At 36.1% G+C, this 19,112-nt stretch overlaps 1 protein-coding gene across 1 annotated transcript; it reads left to right on the plus strand.

Moving 5' to 3' along the window:
- The first annotated feature begins 343 nt into the window (after positions 1 to 343).
- Positions 344 to 11,560, plus strand: LOC143863931 (monodehydroascorbate reductase-like). The gene is made up of 10 exons (XM_077374728.1): positions 344 to 501; positions 1,469 to 1,540; positions 4,524 to 4,575; positions 5,750 to 5,830; positions 5,948 to 6,066; positions 6,385 to 6,604; positions 7,149 to 7,267; positions 7,918 to 8,043; positions 10,463 to 10,603; positions 11,122 to 11,560. The coding sequence occupies exons 1-10, from the start codon at positions 451 to 453 to the stop codon at positions 11,437 to 11,439; spliced, it is 1,299 nt and encodes a 432-aa protein (XP_077230843.1). The 5' UTR covers positions 344 to 450; the 3' UTR covers positions 11,440 to 11,560.
- The last annotated feature ends 7,552 nt before the right edge of the window (positions 11,561 to 19,112 follow it).

Below are 19,112 nucleotides of genomic sequence, written 5' to 3' on the forward strand. Positions count from 1 at the left end.
AGAAGATTTCCAAGGTTTTGTAGTGGGAAAATCTTACCTTAAATAAAATTTTACCCCAAAAAATAGGCATTACCAAAAAAATGTTAATGGTTGCCAGACATAGCCAATCTATATAGTTGGTCCCACACAAGATCAACGGTCACGATCAAAACACCATCTCTTTGGCTAAAAATCATACTAGCACTGCTTCTAATTCTAAATCAGCTACTAAAAACACAGTCGTGGCAAATCCAACGTCAGCAGCGATTGACGGTCCAATATTTGCCACGTGGACGAACCTCACTGAATTCTACCTGCCCGAGCATCCACGGTCAGCCAATCCCGGGCAGCCCACTACCTATAAATTTGACTATTCACATAACTACTTTAAAGAGAAAAAAAAAAACAAACCCTCAAATTTCTCATCTTTCTGGGTTGATTTTTTCTTGAAGAAGCTTCGAAAATCCATCCATGGCGGAAAAGCATTTCAAGTACGTGATCGTTGGTGGTGGTGTTTCAGCTGTAAGTTCAGATCCGATCTTCTCTATTACATGATTCCTCTTTTTTTTTTATTTTTTTTTATTTTATCAATTTCTACTTTTTTTGAGTTGTTTTGATTATTACTGATTATCGATGATCGGATAGAAATTCGAGTTTTTACTTTTGAGTTTTTTTTTATCCTTTGTGGATTTTGTGTGGATTTGAATTTGTACGAAATTTAGTTTGAGATGTTGATCAGATTCGGTTTTGTTGTTTATATAGATCTAGATTTAGTTTTAAATTCTATTTTATGGTAGGAAGCTAGGTGATGCAATCCTAGGATGGATTACAGCAAAAACCACAAGAAAAGACGCAAATTTATTCCAAAACTCAAACAAACAATGAAGTAATGAAGGAAACAATGATCAATACGTGCTTAGATCCTTAGTAGAACATTAAGAGATCAAGCGAAAGAAAATTCACAGAAAAGTTCTCAAAGAACTCAAAAGCCTAAAGGCAAATTTCCATTCAATAATTCAAAAAAGTCTGCCTAAAATAACATAACTAGAATCTAAAATCTTGACTAAAACTTACCTAAAATGCCCATAACTTGCTCAAATCACAATAAAATCGTGTGATCTTGGGCTCAGTAGATAGGTAATTGAAAAACATTTCTAAAAATACCAAAATCATGCCAAACGGATTCGATTTGTTGCCTAAAATGGTGGCTACAAATAAAATTGATGAAAATAATAATTAAAAATAGGAAACTTCTTCCACGCCTCACGTTCTTGGCAGTTTCCATCTGCATCACTAGGGTTAAGGATATCGAAACGTTTTGCATAATTTTCACAATTTATCTCTTGATTTCAAGCAAGAGATTTCTAAGCATTCATCGTTGATTTTTAGATATAATTTTGTAACAAAACTCAACTTACTTTGTTGAAATATATTTATTCACTCTTTCGCTTGAAAGTTTTAACCCCTTTATTTTATTTTATTTTATTAGGGGTATGCTGCTAGGGAGTTTGCTAAACAAGGTGTTAAGTCAGGAGAGCTGGCAATCATATCCAAAGAGGCGGTATGTTCTTGTTTCCTCATCTGCCTTTCTAGCTGTTCCAAAAGTATTTCTAGCTGTTCCAAAAGTATTGGTAACTACTGGTTTATTTGTTGGTGATTTCGTAATCTGGCTTAACTTCTGTGGGTGATAGAGTACTTTTCAACTTATTTAACTCTGTTCTAGATTACAGTTTTAAACGGCTTATGGGTTGTAGATGCACTTATTTATATCCAATTTTACTATTATATGGGTAATTTGTGATTCTCTATATAGTATATCTATATTAATCATTATATAGAAGATGCGAATGTTTGAAATTTACTTGTAAATTTTTAAATGAGTTTATTTTAGGTGACTGACTGGCTTATGGGATGAGATTACTTTAAATGGCCAATTGGACCTACTGGATGCCGCTTCAATAGATGTCTTGTGTCAACAGTGACACTCCAACAACCTTGTGTACAAAGGCATCAAGTGATTATTGAATTTCTCACTGAATGGTGTGTCCCATTCTTTTCTAAAAAGCTCTAAATTTTCGTCATCAGAGTTCAACTTGGGTCGAGTTTTGGGAACTCGATTTGAGTTTTTACCTTAAAATAGTATCGGGTTGATTCCTATTCAGTTTTTAGCAAAATTTCAGCCCGACCCGACCCAAGTTGCATCCCTAGCTCTTCTCTTTTGCTTCCATATGTTATATAGATGTTCATGAATCACACAGAAATAACTCATCACAGAAAGAAGCCATCCAGAAAGTAGTCATCCAGAAAGTGTCTGAATACTTCACTGGGGGTTGTAGTGATTGTCACAAGGGCTTCTGTAGATTGACATTAAGGAATATGAATTTCATGTTTCTCGTTTTTAAGTTTATAACAAAACTACCTGATGAGAGCAACATCAGTGGTGGTGAATGTATTTGCACAATTGAGTGCCTTGTTGAAAATGTCGACATTATGAAGTAAACCATAAACATTAAGGATGAATTCTAGTGGTTGCTGCTAGATATATAACACCAAATGCCCTCTGATGCTCCCATTAGTGTACGGAAGAGATCAGTGACGTGTCTTGTTGGTAGGGAACTTGAGCTTATGCTATTCACATTGGAACAAAAGGAACAATCATTTGAGACACTTTGGAAAATTTAAAACCAAATGCCTAAAAATGAAAGTCCTCTCATCATCTAAGCCATTCCTTATAACTTCAATTTATCTAAAGCGAAGTAAATGAAAATCCAGAGTTTAGAACTCGTGAAAGAAGAACAATCTGACAATGATTGGAATAAAGAAGAGATAAAAGAAAAGTTGTTTTTCACAAAATGCAATCTGGGACTGTGCATCGAACCTGGAGGGAAGAACAAAGTTTGTCAAAATTACCTAAGGTTGGTTACAAAGCCAATGATAGTGTTAAAATATATCAGGTGAGACCGTGAGACTGATAGCAAAATGTTTAAACCAAAGACATGGTGTGATTATAACAGCCAGTTTGTCAAGATGGCTACAGTAGGAAATAGGAACTATAATCTCATTGATAAGCATGAAATGAATGAACTGGTGTGAAGAAGTGTCAAAACTGCCTTTCTGCATGAGAAACTAAGGGGAAAGATCTACATGGATCAGCTGTTCAGGTATAAAGATGAGCACTTGTGCAAATTAAAGACGGCTGTTTATGGTTTCAAGTAAGTCTTAAAGCCAGGTTCTATCATCTATATATTGCTTCCATTGTAGAGACATAAATATTTAAAATATTCGTCAATTTAGTCATAAGATAATCTCATGTTTGACTTCATAAGGAGGGTGTTTGAAAGAACAAAAGAACTTATAGTGATGTTTCAAAAATGCGACTTAGGTTCACTAAAGTACTTTTAGGGTTGATGTAGATGAAACCAATGATGATTACACATGCCCAATTATAAGAGTGACTTCATTATGCATGTGCCAAATAGAATTTTCTTTAGAATTCATTAGAGAGCGTAATGCCGGTTAAGGAGAGTGTCTTGAAGATACTCTGTATTGGTATTTGTTGGGTTACTTCAATGTCTTACACTTGCACAACTTGATTTTCACATATTAGACTAATGGCTCATGCATGGATCAAGCACCAAACATTTCGATGCAGGGAAATTCCCTGGAAATGAGTTTTTCAATGTTTGATTAGTTCATTTTCCATGGATTTTTTTCCAAAGTGAAAATTTTCTCTCTTGTCTAAGACAATTTCAACCCAGCTAGACCCTGGAATTCTTTTTCATGGAAATTCTTTTATGAGAAAATCTTAGATAGGTGGAGTAGTCAATGATGAAATCTTCATGGGGGGTTATGGACAGGAATGGTAATGCTGATTAGGCTGTAGATCCAAATGATTGGAAATGTATATCCGAGTTCTACAGTTCTGTTAAGAACTTACATTATGAATTGGGCAAGAGCCACAAGACAAAATATTTTAGATAGGTGAAAATGGTACTGAAAATATAGCGCTTTAGCAGCAGCAATGACTGGAATAACATGGCTTAAACAAATCCTTGCAATCCTAAATGAATAAATTTGTGCCTCTGTGATCAATTGCTTTCCCAAGGGATTCAAGGGAAAGCTCTCTTTGGAGTTCATGCAATGATTTTTTAATCAAACTTGTTAGTATCTTTGTAATTTGTGTTACGACTAATTTAGGTGATCAAATAGAATTTAATCCATTCAGTTCTAAATGGTAAAAAGTTTGTAGTCTAATACAAATGTTGATTACATAAATTTTTTCATTTCTGTTGGCTTTTTACAGGAATTTAATTGGAAAAATATTTCAGGCAAGAGTTTAAAAAATTTCTGATTTTTTTTTTCATTTTCTAAGGTAAAAACGTCATTGTATTTTATGCTTTATATTTGATGGCATGGTTTATCATCATTTCAACTGATAGTAACAAAGACAGCTGTAGTTTTACAGTTGCTGGGGAAAATATTTTGCATCTCTCTTTTACATTAAAAGCTTAGTCCATACCAACTGATATGTGTTTTTTCTTCAGGTGGCTCCTTATGAGCGCCCGGCACTTAGCAAGGCTTACCTTTTCCCTGAAGGTAAGTAATACAATTTATGCTTATGTCTTTTGCTCTTGTTTTGGCAATGCAACTCTTTCTGGTGATGTCGAATTTTACAAAATAGCTGTAACTGTTTCTATAAGTTTCAGGGCTTTTGTTTCTTTGCATAAGTCTAAACTTTCTTTACCTCAGAGAAGGGAAAATACAAACCAACTCATTCCCTAAGAAATCACTGAATGAACAATCTACAGATTGCAGTATTGCATACTCCAATTATCCAGGCTAGCCGCCACTACATTTTATTTCACTGTTGACCTACCTAGTTAACCCTGGAACACCCCCAAACCTTCCGAACGAGGGACTCGGACATCCTCCACCAGTTATTGGTTCTGGTTAGCCCAACACATTGTTGAGGATGCCCAACCACCCAATAGAACACACTGAATGAACATTTTTCAGACCCATCCTCATACTTTCAATCTGCATTCAACAACATTGGATCGGTTTTGACAGCATGCAGGGTGCAGGCTTTTACAGATACCTTTGTTAATCACGTATATTAATGCAAATGAATTTCTACTATGAATTATTAGTGTACCTTCTATCAATCAAATGGAAGAGGTTCCTTAAAAGATATTAAAAACTTTAAATTTTGGTTGATTAGATATATTTTTATGTGTGCTCGATAAAAGTATAAGTTTCTGCATTTTCTTTCAACATTTATTTATTGTCTTGAATGTGGTTTACATTGTTGCTTTATATCTCAATATCGAATACTGTTTCATCAATTCAAAATGATCTTCTTTTTTGCCCATCCTAGAAAATTTTACTGTTCTTTATATTGCATACTACCAATGTGAAAATGCTCCAATGTAGGTTTTTTTTTGGTTTTATTTCTGTAATGAATTTGCCACACCTTTTCTTCCAATTTGTTGTTCCATCAGTGCAGACACCTTTTGTTTCGTTTTCTAATAGAATTCCACTATTGCCATGGTTCTATGGCCAAAAAAAATAAAATCACAGTCTAGTTGTGGCTTCGACACACATTCTGAAAATTCATTTCAGGGGCATGTTGGTCATTTTCTGGACGCATGCCAAAACAGCCACTAAACCTTGATGATGTTCTACAATGGAACCCTGACTAGTATTTTTTGTTTTCATGTATCTTTTTTTCCTTAAGCGATTTCTCCTTACTGTTAGTATCCACTTTCAGGGGCTGCAAGACTCCCAGGGTTTCATGTCTGTGTTGGGAGCGGTGGCGAGCGACTACTTCCTGAATGGTATACTGGAAAAGGTACTTGTTTGCTCACCATGTCAATTTCAAATTCTACTTGTAATCCTTAGGACATGGGATTAGTTCTAGCATTTGCACAGCATATGGTTTGCCTAATGTTCTGACTTGTGGCTGCAGGCATTGAGCTGATTCTTAGCACCGAAATAGTAAAGGCGGATCTTGCTTCCAAGACACTCACCAGTGCAGCTGGAGCAACCTTCAAATACGACATATTGATCATTGCAACTGGTTCTGCAGTATGTATATAACAATGAAAACATTAAACAACAATGTAATTTTTTTTGTTTTTTTATCTGTTTTCTTGTGCTATAATCTTAAAAGTGAAGCCAGAGTTCCCTTATCTCTTATCTGCTATCATAATATTGCAGTATTATGGTACAGTGGAAGAATGTAGCAAGTTACCTGCAAAATGATCAAAAAAAAATTTATATAGCATGTAGACTGTTGCCAAAACATCCATGTTTGAAGCGTGACACTGGACTTATTGACAGTTCCTGCATTTTGTAGAAACCTTCCACAGTCATGTATTCATTAATTTACCAAGTGTTTTGCAGGTTATTAGGTTGACTGATTTTGGTGTTCAAGGAGCAGATGCCAAAAACATCTTTTATTTGAGAGAAATTGATGATGCCGATAAGCTAATTGAAGCGATAAAGGCAAAGAAAAATGGAAAGGCTGTGATTGTTGGAGGAGGATACATTGGTCTTGAACTTGGGGCAGTGATGAAAATCAACAACTTCGATGTTTCTATGGTGTACCCTGAACCGTGGTGCAGTACGTTTCAGTTAAAATCCAGCATTTTCTTGGATTTCTAGCTAATGCTTGCTTCCCTTTGATTTTTGTACTGGAATGAATTTTAATAGAACAAACCTTTTTTTACCGACAGTTAGCATCCACTTTAAACCCATACTTGGGGACCTAAATCTGAAGAATTTTAAGATTTCCATAGAAGATATTTATATGTACGTCTTAGAATGAAAATTCTTGACCACGCTCGAGTTATTATTCCATTTTATCTGAAATTTGCACCTCCCAAATTGCTGCTGTATGCACATTATCTATTCTTGAAATGTGCTCACTGTCTAGATTATTGATGTACAGCGCTATTTATTTCATTTTCAACACATGCTACAATCCCACATGAAAGTTAGAAACCTGAAAGAAAAATTACTTGGAATTTCCATGCCTCTTACCTGCCTCGTCAGAAATTCCATGCTTTCTCCTTTTAGTGAAAACCTCACAATAATCATTAGTTTCTTTGGGATGCCATTCATGAAAAAAGCACTTGAATTTCTGACTTCACTCTTTTCTCGTGCAGTGCCTCGGCTTTTTAGTTCAGAAATAGCTGCTTTCTACGAAGGTTACTATAAAAAGAAAGGCATTGAAATCATAAAGGGGACAGTGGCAGTTGGATTCGATTCAAAAGCAAATGGAGAGGTAAGCTGCTAAATTTTAATGTTTAAACTACTGTTTCAGCATTTCATGCAAGTGGCATTTAAAAGCTAAACTCCATCAAATATGATAGAGATAATTGTAATGTTTAAACTACTGTTGCAGCATTTCATGTAAGTGGCATTTAAAAGCTAAAGTCCATCAAATATGATAGAGATAGACAACCCTTACAGCCCCTCCTTTTTAATTAAGGTTGCACTATTTCACCAAAAAAACAAGAGTAAAGATAGACAACCCTTGGAGCTTTTGGATCCCCCACCCCTGATGTTCGACTTTCAGCTGTTCTTACATTTGTTTGACTTAGTTTTGTATTGACCATCTCAGTCTTCAGCTTATGGCCTTTTTGCTTTCTGATTAATATATCATTACCATTCAAAAAAAGAAAAAGAAGCTAAACTCCATCTAGACTTGGTTTGGGTAAAAAGGGGTAACTATTTATTTCTGAATGCGTAAAAAAACATGATCTGAGTAATCGAAAAACTCCTTGAAGAAAAGGCTTGAAAAATCTCTAAAAATTAGGCTACACAAAAGCTTTTAAAACTCGATCAAGTGCTTAATCAAGTTTCAATTCCACTCAGATATGGACCCTCGTTTCTAGTCAAGATTCAAGTTCTCACAACATTGAAAATTTTCAGGTAAAGACAGTAAAGCTAAAGGATGGGAGAGTGCTGGATGCTGACATCGTTGTTGTTGGTGTCGGGGGTCGACCACTAACAACACTATTTAAGGGCCAAGTTGAAGAGGAGAAAGGCGGAATTAAGGTAAGTTACTTTTCTATTCCCTTGAAAATCTGGACCATACTAGTCACTTTACTTAGGTGATCTGTGATAACTGCCCTTTTGGGCACTACTTTTTTCCCACCGAAACTTCACAAATATAAGAAAAAAGAAGAAAAGAAACATTTAATCAGATTCTTAATTTAGTTTATATGTGACATACAGAAGTTTGTCGTTGATATTAAAAAAAAACAGGATTTAACACTGAAAATATCAAATTCTTAATTTAGCATAACTTACTCTAGTTTAGTATTTCTCTTGAAATTGTCTAGCATATTATAACAAGTACTTATTTTCAATGAACAAATAACTGAAGAATGTTTTCTAATACCTGGATTCACATGAATTATAGACAAAATGCTGCAGCTAAAGTAGGGACCCCTAATCATGTTTAGTCGAGTTGCTTTCAACCCGAACCCAGCCCAGCTCATATTTCAACCCGACATTTCCAAACCTAACCAACCTAATTTACTTATTCGGGTTGAAAATCGAGTTGAATTTTGGGTTGAAAGATCAAGTTGAGTTAGTTAATCTGTGCAAAGATAGAAAAATTGAGCTGAATGGACTATGGAGTCATAAATCATAATGCAATATCCATAACTTATTACTTTATTGATTGCTGCACTAACAAAGTTTTATTGGGACAATGACACAAGTACAAAGAATTTAAATGCTTGCACTGAAAGGATTCAAAATTTTACAGACTCGGTCTCAACTTGGTTTTTTGACTAGGTTGAGAAATTTCAACCATAAACAAACCCAAGGTTGACAAAAGCCAAACAAAAATCGCGTTAGATCACAGTCGGTTTTTGGGTTGTAGCTATAATGGTCAAAACATAATTGACCCCACACATATACTAATCAGTGATCTATGCATATTGATAGAACGACAACAAAAATGAAAAATCCAATAAGGACCATATAGTTATGAGTTATATACTAGTGGGACTTACATAAAGCGCCTAATGGCAAACAAATAATGATCACCAAATTCATATTAATCGATGATCTACAACTGAAGCTAAGATGGAGGGCCCAATAGTTAAGAAGTCCAAGGGACCCTCATATCCGTATGTTGCCTAACATTTCTTTCCAGCTAGAAAAAAGCCATATCCGAGGTTTTAAGATGAGTGTTTTCCTTTCCAGATGGAAAGGTCCATCCATCTTGCAAAGCCTTTATTTATGCTACCAAACAAAGGAGTGTGGTGAAAAGTTGGAAAAGGTTTTCCTTTCCACCAGTTTCCACCAGTTTCCTGCCTACCAAACATGCTATGAAGGCAAACTGGTACGGGCCAGTTTGGGTGGCAAAAATAGTTTTAAAACTCCCCCGCAACCGCATTAACTCCCTTTTACCTTCGTCGCGTTGCGTGTTGCACCACATCCTCATTCCGCAGTTTGCCCTACGAAGTCTAAAAACTCCTTTCACTCTCCCGAATTATGACCCTGTCAACCGAGTACATAGCTGCATCAAGCACGTTCTTGGCTGTGCCCGCGCCGAGTCAACTAGGATTTTCTTCGGAATTAAACACTTGGTGTGATTATTGATTCTTCTGGTGTTGTGCTGAAGGCTTTCTTCTGGCCCCGCAAGTGAATGCGATTCAAAAAAAGCATAGGCGAAAACTTTACTATTTGGAATTTTGGACTTTTGTATCATCTTTACATGTGAACGAAATGATTGAAGGGGACTCCACGTATGTTCCCTCACGCGCATAAAATGAATCATTGGGTCCGTGGAGATTGGCAGGGACAATTATAGAAAATTTTAGATTTGTCTGATAGACTTAATCTGTCATTCCAACACAAACAATGATATGCAAATAAGATGGAGGACATTTTTTGAAAAAAAAGGCGTAGAAATAGATCAGTTAGTAATAGATGATAGTCCCGTTGTAGCAGTCTTGATTTTTAGGAAATGGGGCGACTTTGCACGTGCACAGTAGGAGATTCATGGCATCAGTTTGATGGCTGATTTCAAATCTGTCTTGCTGAAAAAGTTATTTCTGTGTAGTTTGGCATTTCAGCAGGGACACCTCATCCCATGCTCTTTTTTTTCTGTTGTAATGATTAGCTAGATAAAACATTGAATTTTGTAGTTTATGATATGCATGGGATGTTCATTGGGATCAAGACCATTTGGATCACTCATGATGTTCTATAAGATCAATGGTTTCAAATACACATGTATGTCCTGCGTTTTTTTTAATGGTACATATATGTCCTTTGTTTGGGAGACAAATTGATCAATAGCATAGATCTAATGCTGACTTTTCATCTAATCATTCTCTTGATAATATTTCCATGTTATTTCTTCCAAAACTTACTTGATTACCTGGCTATACGTTTAAAATAACTGCTTCAACAGAGTTTTACTAAACCCCTTTATGGCGGGATAATATGAATGCAGACTGATGGATTCTTCAAAACAAGTATCCCTACCGTGTATGCAGTGGGGGATGTGGCCACCTTTCCTTTGAAGATGTACAATGAATTGAGGAGAGTGGAGCATGTTGATCACTCCAGAAAATCAGCTGAACAAGCTGTCAAGGTATACTTTTTTGCCATGCCTGCATTTTTGTTTCTTTCTTTCCTTTTTTATTTTTTGCGGATTGAGCCTTCTACTCAATGGTCAAGGCTTTGTTCTTCAGCCGGCAGGTCGGAGGTTCAATCCCAGCTTACCTACCAAAATAAGTTTTTTTTTTTGTTGAAAAAGTAACATTTTATTAATCGAGATGCCACAATACAAGAGTGGGGACAAGATGTCACAAATATACCTCATTCAAATTGCCACCCGCTTACAACAAAATGCATTTGCTGAATCTCCTTCAACAATAAGAGGGCCAGACGAAGGCTTCACAAACCATCTGAATTCGTATATGAGGGCTCAAGTTTCCGTTTCATTGGATCCACAATACTCAACTGGTCCCGAGAACGATTGAATGATATTCACATCCGAATCTCTAAAGAGTCAAACCAATTCCCTTACGCATTAACATCTTTATCCATGCTTTCATGTTTATCACGCCAAGTTGAGTAAAAGAACACTAATTTTGTTCAATTTTACAGGCCATCATGGCAACTGGAGGCAAATCGATCGAAGAGTATGACTACCTCCCATTCTTCTACTCCCGCTCCTTTGATCTATCATGGCAGTTTTATGGAGACAATGTTGGAGAGACTGTCCTATTTGGCAACAATGATCCAGCCTCGCCGAAACCCAAGTTCGGATCATACTGGATCAAAGATGGGAAGGTGATTGGAGCCTTCTTGGAGGGCGGAAGTGGTGATGAGAACAAGGCTATAGCCAAAGTTGCCAAGGTTCAACCTCCAGTTGATAATGTGGACCTTGTTAAGGAAGGTCTCACATTTGCGTGTAAGATCTGATTTGAATGATAGGAAGTGGGTACTGCTTTTAATATCTATGCTTACTTTTAATGTAGACGTACTGCTTTTAAGTCTGTTTGAGAATGTTATTTTTATTTGACAGTTTCAACAGGTTTCTTGACTTCCAGTGTTAGTGAGTGATGTTTTTACGAGTGTGGTCTTATAAAAGAGAAGCAGAGGGATGGTTTTGAAACTTTACACACCATCTCAATGCAATATCTTTGAAGAATATCCTGCTGCAGTCATTACAGAAAATTCTTCCCAACTTTACAAATTCTTCTCATTCCAAGCTGAAGAAACAAGCAGAAACGACTATGATTGACGGCCAAAAATAGTACTCTTTGAATACCAACAAAATTGGGTTCTTATTTAAAAATAAGATTAATTTAATCTTAATTGCAAACAAGGCAGTGAGGCTTTCATTAAGAAACTCTTTGAATATCATTTCTGAAACTAACCATACTTGCAGATAATAATATGTAACTTCAAAACCATCTGCATGTGACCACAGCTCAGATAGCTTGAATCCTTCAACAAAGAAATATTAATGGCAAGGACCATAGTAACAGGGGCCACCAGTGTGTGTTATTGATCAAAATTCCTGAACAAATTGACACATAATTGGATGGATCTCTTTTTCAGCACAGTAATTTGTCATGATAGAGTTGCACCTCAAATAAAACCCAATGAAACTAAAATATAAGACAAATTTGCATTGGCAAAATCTTATTAAATGGAGATCTGATTTCTTACCTGCTAGTGTTGCCTCGACAAATCGAAGGGTTGGGATGATCCTATGGAGCTGATTTTTTGGCACAACCCATTTATGTGAGGGCCCATCAAATGAATGCTTTGGATCACCCAAACAATGTGGCCCCCACTGTACCACGGAGTAGATAAGTTATGTACCTCTTCATTTTTATCATTTACCACAAAAAATACTGCTACAACATTGCCATGATTTTACATATATAAAAATATGAGAAAACATTTCCTACACACTTGTATAGGTAAGTTACCTACGCACTACCTTAAAATACAATACAGTGGGGGCCCACATTGTTTGGGTGATCCAAACAATTCATTTGAATGGTCCTCACATAGATAGGGTGTCCACAAAAAATCAGATCCATAGGATCATCCCAACCCTACGATTTGTGGAGGTAAAATGGACGTGTATAAACCTTCACAAATTAGTCTATTTTTTACCTCCATAGTTTGAATGGTTAGGATGATCCTATGGATCTGATTTTTTGTAGACACCCTATCTATGTGAAGACCATTCAAATGAATTGTTTGGATCACCCAAACAATGTGGGCCCCCACTGTATTTTAAGGTAGTGCGTAGGTAACTTACCTACACAAGTGTGTAGGAAATGTTCTCTCTCTCTCTCTCTCTCTCTCTATATATATATATATATATATATATATATATATATATATATATATATATATATATATATATATATATAAATGTTTCTTGAATTATATATTTTCAAATAATTTTATTTTTATTGTTTTTTCACGATATAAACCCAAAAAAGTAAAAATAAAATGAGTAAAGGGTTTCTGCGCTGCGCTCGAGTGCAAAAACAGGGGTGGGCCCACATCATTGGGGGATTTCTAATCAGTGGAGAAGTCATCTTTACTACTTTTAATCCTTACCTACATTAATCCTTCCTCAACCAACTAAACCCCTCTCTTCCAATGAGGCTTATTAAATGTTTCATGTGATGCTTCCCACACATTTTTTTGGTTATTTTCTTTAGAGTATTTTGTTTCCCACACTTTCTCTTTTCTAAACAGCTTACTGTCTGCTTTCACTTTTCATTTGATTTCTCACTGGTTGAGAGTGTCCGGAGTGTGTAGATGAAAAGGAACTGCAATGACAACACCTTAAGAATATAATACCAATTGCAGGTAAGAAAACATTGGCCAGCCAATAGTGTTGTAATCAATGAAAGTTTCTGTTTGCAACAGAGAGTAGGCAATCAACAAGCAGATCTTCCATTCATCGTAAGACTCATTATAATCATCTATAGCATCCATCTTCTCATTGTGCACAGAATCATCTGTATTAAGGCCCTTTTCGATTTAGATTCTGACAACCGATCGTGGGGGACCCAACCGATTATTGGCTCAAAATTAAGGAGCTGTTCGTTTAAGATTATGGCAACCAATTGTGAGTGCCAAACCGCTTATTTGACACAAAATTATGTTTAAATTTGAGTGACTGAAAATCGGTTGCCACAATCTCAAACGAACTGGGCCTAAATAATTTTGGTCCACTAATCAGTTGGGTCCCCTGCCATCGGTTTTCAGAATCTGAATCAAACAGGGCCTTAATAATCCCAGACAATCCTCATTTGATGGAAGGCTCAGTCTTTCACATGTTTTACTTGGAAGCTTATTATCTGTTGGACAAATTATATGTTGTCCAGTAGGGTCTGATATATGGCTTGATTGAATCCAGAAATTAGAAATGTAAATAAATCAGTACTTAGCTTTTGTAGAAAACGTTTATGTAAAACAGATCGAGAAGAAGAAGGCTGAGTCGTGCCACTGGTCACTCTCCTTAAGAATCGTATCCGCCCCCTACCGGTGCAAACCGGGATCGGCGAACCGATGCTCCAAGATAAAACAGCCAAAGTTGGCTCCAGTCCACGTGCACTCGCTGACTGGTCCACCCAGAATCACCGTAGAACTGTGCTCAGATCAGAACGGAGGAAAGGAAGAAGACAAGCAGAAACTTTGATATTTCTTCTGTAAAAAACTATATCCTCCAATGGTGCTGTTCTCTTCTTTTTATAGATGAGAATATGACTGTTGGAGGATAATTAATCACCATTAAAAGACCAAAACGTTTCTCTTTTAATCACCATTAAAAGACAAAAAACGTTTCTCTCTTAATCACCATTAAAAGACAAAAAACGTTTTCTCTTTTAATCACCATTAAAAGAAAAAAAACGTTTCTCTCTTAATTACCATTAAAAGACAAAAACGTTTCTCTTTTAATCACCATTAAAAGACAAAAACGTTTCTCTCTTAATTACCATTAAAAGACATAAACGTTTCTCTCTTAATTACCATTAAAAGACAAAAACGGTTTTGGTTTTGAAAACACACCACAAGCACACTCACCAAGGTCTTGGGTTCAAGTCCCCACATATGCAAAAGTCTTTTGCTTTAAAACAAGAGAGGGAAACATAATTTGAATATTCCCTCCAAATTTTTTTAAACAAAAAGAAAAAGCATCTTTGATTTTTCAAATCTTTTTATTATTTTGTTTAAAAATTCTAACAATCCCCACAAGATTCAAAATACAGTTGAAAATTGAAAACGGAAGTATCTGAGCACATTAGAAAATAGAGTGGATTCATACCGGTGTCTTTTGGACTTCAACCGATATTTAGGATAAACAGATTACGTTACCGAGTACGGGTAGAGTTAGACTCCTTCAACCTTTCCTCGTGGGTGTAACTGACTAACCTGTTATCCACACTCTACATTCGATTCCTTGGTGATTCATTCACAGTTTTGGAACATTTTGACCTTGTTCCCCTCTTGGTTCTCATGAATGTTTTAGAGAATTACTCGTTAAATTCTCATAGGAAGCGGCCTTACCTCCACATTCACTTAGGTCAGTCATCAAGTATGCACTGCAAGTAACATACCACCCAATACAGGTTATGATATGATTAAGAGTCTATAACTCATCCTCTCTCATTTGCAGTGAACACTATCTTTCATCATTTTGCATCTAGGAGTAGGGGGTGATAGTGTTAACAAACCATCCGGTGACTTGTTAGTACCCATTGAACCAAATTCCAGGGATCTCCTTTCACATTGGTTGGGTGTCCATCACTAATGATTCATGCCACGAGCTTTAACCCCATTCCTTGCGATGTCTCATAAACCACCTTGTTTATCTGTGGTTTTGTCAGAGGATCTGCCAGATTCCTCTCCGACCTTACAAAGTCGAGTGCTATTGTTCCCTCACTCAAGTATTGCTTTACCAAATTATGCCTCAGGCGTATATGCCTTCTTTTGCCATTATAGGTCTTACTTTTGGCCTTGGCTAAAGCAGCTTGACTATCACAGTGTAAAGACACTGAGGGAACCGGCCTTGGCCATAAAGGCACATCTGCCATAAAATTCCTGAGCCATTCGGCTTCAGCTCCTGCTAGGGCTAAGGCTATAAATTCTGCTTCCATAGTGGAACTTGTACTACAAGTTTGTTTAAGCGATTTCCAAGAAGTCGCACCACCACCAAGGGTGAATACATATCCACTGGTAGACACTGAATCTCTTGAATCAGAGATCCAATTCGCATCACTATAGCCTTCTAAGACAGCATGAAACCCCCTAAAATGCAGTCCAAAATTTATTATACCTTTTAAGTACCTCAACAACCTAGTCAAAGCCCGCCAGTGTTCATGTCCTGGTCTATGTGTGTGTTGACTGAGTTTTCCAACTGCTAGTGCAATGTCAGGTCTAGTACAGTTCATTAAATATGACACTGAACCTATAATACTTGAGTATTCCTTTTGGGATACCAACTCACCTTTGTTTTTCTTTAGGTGTACCTGACAATCTAAAGGTGTCTTTGCAGGTGAACTATCATATTGTCCAAATTTCCTTAGAATGCTCTCTACATAATGAGACTGAGATAATATTATTTCATTTTCTTTTCTGATGATCTTCATCCCTAAGATTACATCAGCTTCACCCATATCTTTGGTTTCAAAATTTGACATTAAAAATCTCTTAGTAGATTTTACTATGTCCAAATTAGTACCAATAATTAGTATATCATCTACATATACACAAAGTATTACACCTTTATCCCCATTAAACTTACTATAAACACATTTGTCGGATTCATTTATCTTATACCCATTTGTAATTAAGACACTATCAAATTTGTCATTCCACTGTTTAGGTGCTTGTTTCAAACCATACAGTGACTTAATTAGTTTACAAACTTTGTTTTCATGACCAGACACAATGAATCCTTCAGGTTGTTTAATGTAAATTTCTTCTTCTAAATCTCCATTTAAGAAAGCTGTTTTTACATCCATTTGATGTATTACCAATTTATGAATAGAAGCTATAGCTAATAATATCCTAATGGTGGACAACCTAGCAACAGGAGAATAGGTATCAAAATAATCTATCTCATTTTTCTGTCTAAAGCCTTTAGCTACTAGTCTTGCTTTAAACATGTCAATTGTCCCATCAGGTCTTAGCTTCTTTTTAAATATCCACTTGCTATCTAGTGCTTTTGTTCCAGGTGGAAGGTCCACTAGTTCCCAAGTGTGATTTTCTATTATGGAATCTAATTTACTTTTAATAGCTTCTTTCCAAAATACAGCATCTGGAGATGTTACAGCTTCAGAGTAAGTTACAGGATCTTTATCTATTAGATAGGTGAACATCCCATCTCCTAGATTTGTTTCTTTTCTTTGTCTTTTACTTCTTCTGAGTTCTTGAAACTCAGAATCCAATTCATTTTCAGTTTCAGGTTGATTTCTTGAATCATTACTAGGTTCTTTAGGAATTTCTTTCTTCATAGGGAAGTGATGTTCAAAGAACTCAACATCCCTAGATTCAATTATAGTGTTATATTCAAGGATATTTTCAACTGATTTCAAAACTAGAAATCTATAGGCTGTACTATTTTGAGCATATCCTATGAATACACAATCACATGTTTTAGGTCCTAGTTTTCTTTTCTTAGGTTCTAGTATTCCAACCTTAGCCAAACAACCCCAAACTTTCAAATGAGATAAACTAGGCATTTTGTTATGCCAGAGATCATATGGTATTTGACCTTTTTTCTTTGGAGGTATCCTGTTATATATATAACAAGCTGAAAGAAGTGCTTCCCCCCACAAGTTCAAGGGTAAACCAGAACTTATCAACATAGCATTAAACATATCCTTTAATGTTCTGTTCATTCGTTCTGCTATACCATTTGATTCAGGTTGGTACGGGGCTGTGGTTTCATGGATAATACTATTATCATCACAGAACTTAGTTATAGAGTATTCTGTACCTCTATCTGTTCTAAGTCTTTTAATTCTTCTATCTAACTGATTTTCCACTTCATTTTTATATTTGATAAAGGCTTGTCCAGCCTCATCTTTAGTTCTAAGAAGATATACTTTAGTGTATCTAGAGTAATCATCTATAAAGGTCACATAGTACCTTTTACCTCCTCTAGATTCAAGATTTCTAAAATCAGCTAGATCACTATGAATTAACTCTAATAAGTCAGATTTTCTTTCAACACTAAAGTGAGGTTTCTTTGTAAATTTTGTTTCAACACATATTTCTTTACTAGGTTCAATTTTTTCATTTATTAAACCTAAATTACAAAGTCTTTTAATGTAAGATGCACTTCTATGTCCTAATCTACCATGCCAAATATCAAAGGATTCAACAATGTAAGCAGAAGAAGATGATAATTTTTCATTCAGGATTTCAAGTACATTAAGAACAAATAAACCATTTGCATTGTAGCCCTTCCCTACAAATACATTATTTTTGCTAATGATTGCCTTGTCTGCTTCAAAAGTGAGCTTTAGTCCATTCTTGTTCAAGATCACACCAGACACCAAGTTACGCCATATATCCGGCACATGCAGCACCTCTTGAAGTGTAAGTACTTTCCCTGAAGTTAACTTCAGCAAGACCTTGCCTTTACCAACGACTTTTGAGGTCTGTGAGTTCCCCATGAAAACTTGATCCCCTTCCTTAACTAAGGTGTAGTTGTAGAAGGAGTTTCGGTTTCCACAAATGTGCTTGGTAGCACCAGTATCCAGAACCCACTCCTTTGGATTTTCCACCAAATTTACCTCAGTCACAACCGCTGCAATCACATCTGCCTCGGTTAAATTAACCTTGGCACTGGACGAACCAGTCTTTCGGTGTCGGCAGTCCTTCTTGTAGTGTCCGGGTTTTCCACATTCAAAACAGACTCCTTTCTTTTTGGGTCCAAATTTCTTGAAGTTCTTTTCTTTCTTCGGTTTCAGATTCTTAGACCCATCATTCTTAGTCTCAACAATGTTTGCCTTAGAGGTATACTCTTTGGCATTTTGTTGCTTATATTTTAGTCTGTTTTTCTCTTCGATTTTAATCCGAACAACTACTTGGTCTAAGGTCCATTCTTTTGTCTTGTGTTTCATTCCGATTTTAAAATCTTTCCAAGACAAAGGCAGTTTCTCAATAAGAGAACCAGCCACGAATGTGTCAGGTAACTTCATACCTTCCTTAGCCAATTCTCCAATTAGGAACTGATACTCATCTATTTGAGCAGATATAGGTTTCCCATCTTCCATAGCAAAGTCTAAAAAATTCCCTATCACATATTTCCTATTTCGAACATCCTCTAAATCATATTTAGTTACCAATGCATTCCAAAGATCAGCAGCATGTTCAAATGAATAGTATACGTTATAAAGGTCATTTGACAAACCATTCAAGAGATGGTTCTTGCAAATATAATCAGCATTATTCCAGTTTTCAAAATCAGCAGAATCTTCATATGGTTTTGATTGTGTAAGAACAAAAGCGGCACCAATTTGTTGTAGAGCAAACAAGATCTGTTGTTTCCATCTTTTATAGTTCAATCCAGTAAGGCGTTCGATCTTGGAAAAATCTGGAATGAT

This window comes from Tasmannia lanceolata, unplaced genomic scaffold (genome assembly GCF_043159265.1).
Source record: "Tasmannia lanceolata isolate RefF3 unplaced genomic scaffold, GAP_Taslan_0.1 ptg000044l, whole genome shotgun sequence".
NCBI classification, from domain to species: domain Eukaryota; kingdom Viridiplantae; phylum Streptophyta; class Magnoliopsida; order Canellales; family Winteraceae; genus Tasmannia; species Tasmannia lanceolata.